Source organism: Mus caroli, chromosome 12 (genome assembly GCF_900094665.2).
Source record: "Mus caroli chromosome 12, CAROLI_EIJ_v1.1, whole genome shotgun sequence".
Lineage (NCBI taxonomy): Eukaryota > Metazoa > Chordata > Mammalia > Rodentia > Muridae > Mus > Mus caroli.
Window position 1 is genome coordinate 36,317,830 of NC_034581.1, and position 8,160 is coordinate 36,325,989.

General features: G+C 44.9%; 2 protein-coding genes across 3 annotated transcripts; one reads left to right on the forward strand and one right to left on the reverse strand.

The window, feature by feature from the left end:
• Positions 1 to 280: 280 nt before the first annotated feature.
• On the reverse strand, positions 281 to 2,447 carry Arl4a (ADP ribosylation factor like GTPase 4A). 2 transcript variants are annotated; one of them, XM_021178854.1, is made up of 2 exons: positions 2,298 to 2,447; positions 281 to 1,294 (listed from the first exon to the last, which is right to left on the reverse strand). In XM_021178854.1, the coding sequence occupies exon 2, from the start codon at positions 1,205 to 1,207 to the stop codon at positions 605 to 607; it is 603 nt and encodes a 200-aa protein (XP_021034513.1). In that variant the 5' UTR covers positions 1,208 to 1,294; positions 2,298 to 2,447; the 3' UTR covers positions 281 to 604. The 2 variants fall into 2 exon arrangements, with proteins under 2 accessions (XP_021034513.1, XP_021034512.1); XM_021178853.2 differs by lacking the exon at positions 2,298 to 2,447 and adding an exon at positions 1,728 to 1,864.
• On the forward strand, positions 2,448 to 6,644 carry LOC110307336. Its single transcript, XM_021179564.2, has 3 exons — positions 2,448 to 2,969; positions 4,125 to 4,258; positions 6,534 to 6,644. Exons 1-3 carry the CDS (start codon positions 2,882 to 2,884, stop codon positions 6,642 to 6,644), a joined length of 333 nt encoding a protein of 110 aa, XP_021035223.1. The 5' UTR covers positions 2,448 to 2,881.
• Positions 6,645 to 8,160: the final 1,516 nt, after the last annotated feature.

Sequence of the window (8,160 nt, forward strand, 5' to 3'; positions counted from 1 at the left end):
TTTTAATTAATGCTAGACCAACTAAATTAAATATTTTCTAGAGTTAAAGAGATAGCATTAAATTGTTTCCAGAATAACGTTAAAAACTACCTTGTCAAAACCTCCAGAAAAAAATACTTCCTTCTTATCTCAGCGTGTTCAACTTAGCTGTGTGTGCATGTGTACACACTGATCTACCTTAACATTTCCATTCATTAGCATTTTGTGTTTACAAAGCCTCGTTTGCAATTTCTTGGCAAAGGCTTCCCCCCAAAAGATACAAGCACAAAACACTAGGGCATACACTCTTCAAAGTTTTATTTCACTAACTTCAGGTCAAATTTCCACAAAATTGTTTTCTGGTCAATTACTAGCCTTTTTTGACTTTCCCAAAATGGTAGTACCAAAAGATTTGTGGGTCAGGGAGAAGAGACCACTTTAAGAAGCATTGCATTGACTCATCTTCCACAAGGCAACAGAGTTGGGTATCTGACTGTTCAACAAAACAAAGCTTTAATAGCATCCATGAGGGCAGACAGGCAAACCAGGCTGTAGACACTCTTCAGCTTGTCAGAAATCAGACCCAGGAAAACCTATTCCACACCAATATAAAAGGTACTGCCATTCATCTCTTCTTTTTCTGTTGCCGCAACATTTTTCTCCTTTTAATTATCATATCATGTAGTTTCTCGAGTCCTTCCTTTAGCCCATCTCCTATGATTGCACAGGTGGGCTGCAAATGCCAAGGAGTCGATGAGCTCAGTTCCCCCATTGCTAACAACTTCTCAATCTCTGAGAGAGAGAGCGAGTTCCTCAGGTCTTGTTTGTTAGCAACTATAAGCACAGGGACTCCCTGATTTTCGGATATCCTAGTTATTTTATGAAGTTCAGTTTTGGCTTCTTCCATTCTCTCAACATCGACAGAGTCCACCACAAACACAATACCATCTGTGCATCGGGTGTATGACTTCCACAGTGGTCTTAACTTCTCTTGACCACCAACATCCCAGAAGTGAAAAGTGACTGTTTTGGAATTGCCCAAGGTTACCTTAATTTTCTCAGTGTTAAATCCTTTGGTAGGTACGGTATTTACAAATTCGTTGAACTGCAGCCTGTATAAAACTGTTGTCTTTCCAGCACAGTCCAAACCCAGAATAACAATGTGAAAGGACTGAAAGGACGGCAGGCTGGACAGGATGGAAGTCTGGTCTGACAGTCCATTCCCCATTTCCAGCTGCAAATGGTGTCCCAAACTGAACGCGTTCTTCTTATCTGCTTACAATTTCTCTTCCTGGGTGATCGGGCTACGCGATTGCTGGGGAGGAAATGAGTAAGTTATTACTGTGAGCACATTAAAAATGGGGTTTCTCTACTTTCGCCCAAAATAAGCACATGAGGGACTTAATAAAACTTGCTGTGAGTAAACACACCAGATGAGGTAGTAGATGTACTCAATCCAAAACAAACGATGCATAACTGTCACCCAAAGGCTTTCTTCGATCCACTCTAACTGCAGTAACGTGTACTTTTCTCTATTCTCTACGATCCCCGAACCTCAAAAGCTCATTCTGAAGACAACCCAGGCGCCACTATCTGGTGCCCGTCACCGAATCCACCACTAAAGTGCCTTTTCTTGGCAGAAAACTCAAAAAAAAGGCAGCCCTATCATATGGGAGATCTAACCGGCACGTCTCACCCGGTACCCAGGCTCACTTTCCTGCCTCCGTCCCCGCTACCAAAGCTCTCACCTCCCGGACTGGAGTCGGGATTCCAATGCGGGGACATTGGCTGGTGGTCTCTCTCTCCCCGCGAGGAACGCGCCACAGCTCCTCTCAACCGAGACCTCTGCGCCGCTCTGGCGAACGCCCCACCGGGAAGCCCAGACTCGGCCTCTGGCCACGCCCACCCTCACGGCCCACCCAGGCCCCGCGATCCTATTGGTCAGCGCGTCAGGGCCGCCCTGCCACTCCCGCCCCGGCGCCCTAATTGGCAAGGGTGCCTGCCACTCCCAGGGCGGCAGCGCCAGGGCTCGCTCTCGGCCCTCCGGCACCACCTGTTGCCCTGTGTGGGAAACGAGCAGGCGTCGCAGAGGGCGCCGAGCCCCGGCTGCAGGTCCGGCCGCCCGGCCGCCTCGCGCACCTGCAGCATGGGCCACGGTGACGCGGCCCTACGCGGCGGGAGCGGCCCACCGCGCCTCAGCTCGCCGTGCGCCCGGGCTCGCTGGGCCGCGCCAGCCCCTCCGCACACCGAACGGCTCTGGCAGTACCGCCTCTGCCCCGCCGCGGGCCTCTTCTCCAACGTGACCCCGCGCCGCTCACCTGGCTGACGGCCCTCCGTCGTCCCGCCTCCGCGGCTGTCAGCCGCCGGGGAGTCTGTCCCCGGGCAGCGGCGAGGCCTGACGGCGGCCGGGCCGACGCCGCGCGCCAGCCGGGCTAACGGTGCTCGCCAGTCTCGCTCCGGGCCGCGGCTCCGCCCCTCGCGCCGCGCCTGCCCGCGGGGGTCGCGCGCGCGCGTGCGGGCCGCGTCTCCTAGCAACGCCCAAACAAGGTCACGTTCCAACCCCTTCGGCGCCCGCCGCCGGCGCAGACGGGCGGGGCTTCGGCCGCCGGTTCTCGGTCTTTCTGCCGCCCCAGTCTGGGTGCCTGAGGGCGTCGTCCGTACCGCCCCTCTTCCTGTCACCCTAGGGCGGCCTCTGGGCGACGGCGGCGTTGATTCACGGTCCTTGATGTTGGAGGACACTGGCCGGGTGGGTCCCTTACGTCACGTCACTAGGCAGCCTGGGGGAGCCTGCGCTGCCGCCCTCCCCAGCATGTGCTGGCTAGAATGGTAGCCTACCTTTTGTAAGCCAAGCACTACCTCCTAAGTGAGTCTAGCCACGCCCCACAAGTTGAAACTGGAACCAATGCCCCTCTTACAGAGGAAGAAACGCACTTTGGAAACGCTAAATATTTCCAGTAGCCCAAGAAGAACTGGTGATGAAGCCACAGCTGGTAACTTATGACTAGTGGTAAAGCACATTGGGTTCCATAATGTAATTGTGTCCCACTATGTTTGGCCTTAGGAGGCAAACTGTCGTTTTTGTGAATATTCCAGTCTTTGTAAAAACAGAATGAACCAAATTGGTCATGAACCAATTATAAAACGTGACCAGCAATCTTTTAAAGATGTTTAGAAAAACAAAGGGCATTTTAAAGCTTGGTAGAACCTACAGGAAATTTTTATCTGGAAGGCTATAATAATAGTGCAATTTAAAAGTGTATTTTAAACTAGATTCTGACCAAGCACTTGGGAGGTAGAGGCAGGCAGATCTGAATACTTCAGGGCCAGCCTGGTCTACATAGAGAGTTGCAGGCCAGCCAAGGCTACGTAGTAAACCCTGACTCAATAAATAAATAAATAGATAGATAGATAGATGATTGTAACTTTCCTAAGAAATTTCCTGATCTTAAAATTACCATAGCCAGTAGTATTTATTTTATGAATAATAGAGAGGGTTGGGCTTGTTTCTGTTGTTTTTCTTTATGGTTTTGTTTTTCTGTTGTTGTTTTGGTTTGGGGGGCTTGTTTGTTTGGGTTTGGGGTTTTTTGTTTTGTTTTATTTTTTGTTTTTTGTTTGTTTGTTTGTTTGATTGATTGTTTTTTGGTTTTGGTTTTCAAGACAGGGTTTCTCTATGTAGCCCTGGACCAGGCTGGAATCAAACTCAGAAATTTGCCTGCCTCTGCCTCCCAAGTGCTGGGATTAAAGGCGTGCACCACCACCACAACTGCTCACCTTATTTCTGTTGTTTTTAATAGCTGATATAAAAATCTAAGGAATAATAAGCACAGTGCCTAGCTTTAAGACAGCATCATTAATTTAGGAAGAAAAATCTCAAATGGCATATTCTATAAAGTTATTGAATGTAATCTGAGCTAAAGATTGTAACTAAGTATGGGCTCTCATTAGCCAGTTACAGTTATTAACGTAAAAAGCGAGAAAAGCTTTTGTGCAAGAACTGCTCTCCTCGGGAATTTTAACAGAGATTCTTTATTAAGCTTGAATTGCTTGCAAATCTCCTTAAATAATTTAAGGTGAAACTGCACCATTTACAGTAGTTTTGAGATCAAGATCCTACAGATATTTCATGCTCGGTTCCATTTTTGCAGTCATAGACACAAAGCAGGTGAGATCTGACAACACTGAGACTCCATCCAGCCTTGCAGAAAACATCTTGCTGAACTGCACTTCAGTGTGTTACTCTGAGCTTTTGACTAGAACAGTCACTAGCAGCCTGCAGCCTGTGAGTTGAATTTGAGAGATAAGTATTTTTCACGTGTCTTTAAGAACTCCAAAGGAAAGAAAGACTATTTAATATAGATAGACCATCTGTGCCCCTACAAAGCTTCAATTATTTGGCATCTACTGCTATATAGAAAAATGTTTGGTATGCTTTATCTATAAGCAATAATATTCATATAAAAACAGCAGCAAATGATTAAAAAGCCACAAAATTTCTGAATCCCACTCTTCATTTTGCTGCACGGAGCCCATGTAGGTGTTTTACTTAGGTGCTCTTTGTTCCAGAAGGAGTTACCTTTTGCTGCAGTTCAAAACCTGCACTGTTGCATCCTGAGGTGTCCTGGAGAACATCTGGAGGGTCTGTGGAAGATTTTATTTTTTGAGGGCAACACTGCCATCTGTTGTAATGTGTTTGAAACTACAACTGTTAAGTTTGCATCTACCTAAATATGGGCAAGTTTGAAACTCTCCTGAGACACTGACAAGGTTAGGCAGAAACTAGGGCCTGACAACTTCCACTTTTTAGTTTCAGTTCTCCAGACTCAGCTCAAGACCTCTCCTGTCAGAACGATCAAAAGAGGAAGCAGGGATTGATGATCATATTTAAGTAGGTGTTCTGATTAACTAATGACAAGCCATCTTGAGCAACTATTTTTAAAATGTATAAGTTTTCCTTTCCAATAACTTTTCTGGTGAACTGGCACTGTTTCCATTTTTAACCACATCTCCAATATCAGAACAGTTCTGATGTTTGTTCTGCCTCTAAGACAGAAAGTGTGAGGGTCCATTGCTGCTGTTCTCAAAATTTCTCAATGTACCCCAAGATTCTTCTCCTGACAGAGCTAAGGAGAAGGTCAGTGTGCCTGCTGGATACTGGTAGGTTTAAAAGATCATAATACAAGAAGACTCTCACCCTTCAGCTTCTCTGAATCTTGTTCTATATTTTCTCTCCAGGAAACCTGCTCCAAATTCTGGTGCAGATCTCAGTAAAAAGGTTTTTATTAACAGGCTGAAGTATTTCAATTCACTGGAATTGGCAGACTACACATTGGAGCCAAACTACCATGGTTCAAGTCATGCTCTGTCAATGTTGACTAGTCTCTGATCTCTATTATATTAAGAAAGGTGAGGGCTGGAGAGATGGCTCAGTAGTTAAGAACACTAACTGCTCTTTCAAAGGCCCCGAGTTCAATTCCCAGCAACCACATGGTGGCTCACAACCATCTATAATGGGCATCCGATGCCATCTTCTGGTCTGTCTAAAGACATTGGTAGTGTACTCGTATAAATAAAACAAATTTTAAAAGAGGGGGGTGTGGAGTGGTAGTGGCAGCGGCACACGCCTTTAATCCCAGCACTTGGAAGGCAGAGGTAGGCGGATTTATGAGTTCAAGGTCAGCCTGGTCTACAGAGTGAGTTCCAGGACAGCCAGGGCTATACAGAGAAACCCTGTCAAAAAAAAAAAAAAAAAAAAGAAGGGGCGGGGGGTGCTGGCGAGATGGCTCAGCAGATAAGAGCATTGACTGCTCTTCCAAAGGTCCTGAGTTCAAATCCCAACAACCACATGGTGGCTCACAACCACCCATAATGAGATCTGACATCTTCTTCTGGTGGGTCTGAAGTCAACTACAGTGTACTTATGTATAATAAATACATCTTTGGATCGGAGTGAGCAGAGACTGAGAAAGCAGAGTTGACTGGAGCAAGCTAGCCCAATCAGAGTGAGCAGAGGACGTAAAAATTTCATTCCCAGCAACCATATGAAGGCTCACAACCATCTGTATAGCTACATTGCACTCACATACATAAAATAAAAGAATAAATATTGAAGGAGAAAGAAAAGAAAGAAAGACAGACAGAGAAAAGGAAAGAAAGGTGACCTTCCTCAGTGTAGTCCTAATTTTTTTTCCCTACACAGTTTTGCAGAGAAATACGAGTCACAATATTAATGTGTATTTAATTTCTTATTTTACTTTATGGTAGCACAATAATCTATAGAAAAATACAGATATGCAATTATTTGTAAGTGAATATGCTCTGGACTTGCTTGTGTTGTGTACTGAATGCTTAGTCTTCAGTGTGTTGGTGTGGAGACGATGAAAACCTTAAGAGATTTACCTAATGAAGGTAATTAGATCATGATGGTACTGCCCTCAGACAGGACCATGTTGGCATCAAGTAGCTAATCACTAGAGTGGGCTATTAGAAAGAAGGATGAGCTTGGTGTGTCCTCTATCTCTTACTTTCTCTTTCTCCATGTTTCCCCTTTTCTGAAGACCTCTGCCCTGAAGCCCTCCACCACAGCTGAGGACATCTGCACCATACTCTTGAACTTCCAGGGCTATGAAGTACTTGAAACTCTTGTGTTTATAAATTACCTATTTTAAGCTGGGTGGTGGTAGTAGCACATGCCACTTTAATCTTAGCACTCGGGTAGCAGAGGCAGGTGGATCTATGAGTTTGAGGCCAGCCTGGTCTACAGGGTGAGTTCCAGAGCAGCTCCACAGGACAGCTACACACACACACTAAGGCTTGTGCTTGACTCAGTGCAGTAGGTTTTTAAATGGCTCTTCAAGACACAGATAAGAGGATTTCCATCTGACTAAGCTAAGCATTCTCCATTGGAGTCAAGAGAAAGGAGGTTGACCCCTCCTGACAGTGAGCTGCTGGGTCTTTCTGCCCTTCCTAAGTAGTAAATATTGCACAGATATGCCAAAATACTTTGGAAAGAACGCCAGTGTGTCAGCTTGGGAATACATTACCTTGTTTGAGAAGAGCCTTCTTCCCCTCTCTTGGTATTCACTCTAATACCTTTCGCTTTGGATTATTACTTGTGTTTGACAGTTTAATGCTTTATGTGTGTGTTTAAACAGAGACCACTCTGCATGGATCAAAACCACCTCAGCACTCTTTAAAGAGTGCCCTGATAAATCTGAAGCCACCCCTTAAAGAGTCCTAATGCTTTTACATTTTAAAATTTGCCTTTTTCACAAATAGACAAAAAGATTCTTCTGTTATATGAATCTAATTAGGAGTGCCTCAGAGAAACTAATATTTCATTATTTGTGTGGTCCTTTATTTATTGTGAATTATTTATATCCTTGTGCACATTATTTAATATATCCCCGTGCACATTATTTAAATCATACTTTTATTTTTAAGAATTTTGAAAATTGGATGTCAAAGAACGTAATAAATGCCTCATAGTATCTTAAAAACCAGAAATAATCAAGTCTAGGTGAGATGAAAAGGATCTACTCATTGGCATATGGCTTGATCCTAAACAGCTACCTTATTGGGAAAGAGAAAAGCATAGGTTCTCTTCACAGAACGCTGCAGAAGCATGATGGCTAATTCGTGTGACAAGCTGACAGGTGAGTTCACTGAGTGCCCTGACTGTAGTGACAAGAAAGCTGAATTGGGTATATGTTTTTGACCCACCTTTGTTTGCCATTTTCCCAGTTTGGACAATCTAAGCTGCCTTGCTTCAAGCTTTTTAAACCTTATGGGACCTAGGACAGTAGAAACCATGTAATGTGACTTAGAAAGATTAGTCACAAGAAAGAATTATAGTGATTCTTTTCCTCCCCTCATTGTGACCAGTTATTCTAGCTCAATCTTGGACTGGTCTAGTAATAATTCCAGTATTAGAGATTCTTAGGGAAGATAGCTAAAATCTTAATTACCTAGCAATGTTAATTTGGAGCACAGCCTCCACTCCCAGAGAAGCTGCAGCCACCTCCCCCACACCGGGAGCTCTAAGTCTAAGCTTGATTGTTGCTAAATTGCTATTGAATTGGTTACCTAGACTTTCCCAAAGAAGCTTTCGTACTGTTGCTTTTCACAGTCTTGACTTTGTCTTTCAAGCAGGTCAGTCAATGCCCTTCAGCCTGACTGCAGCAG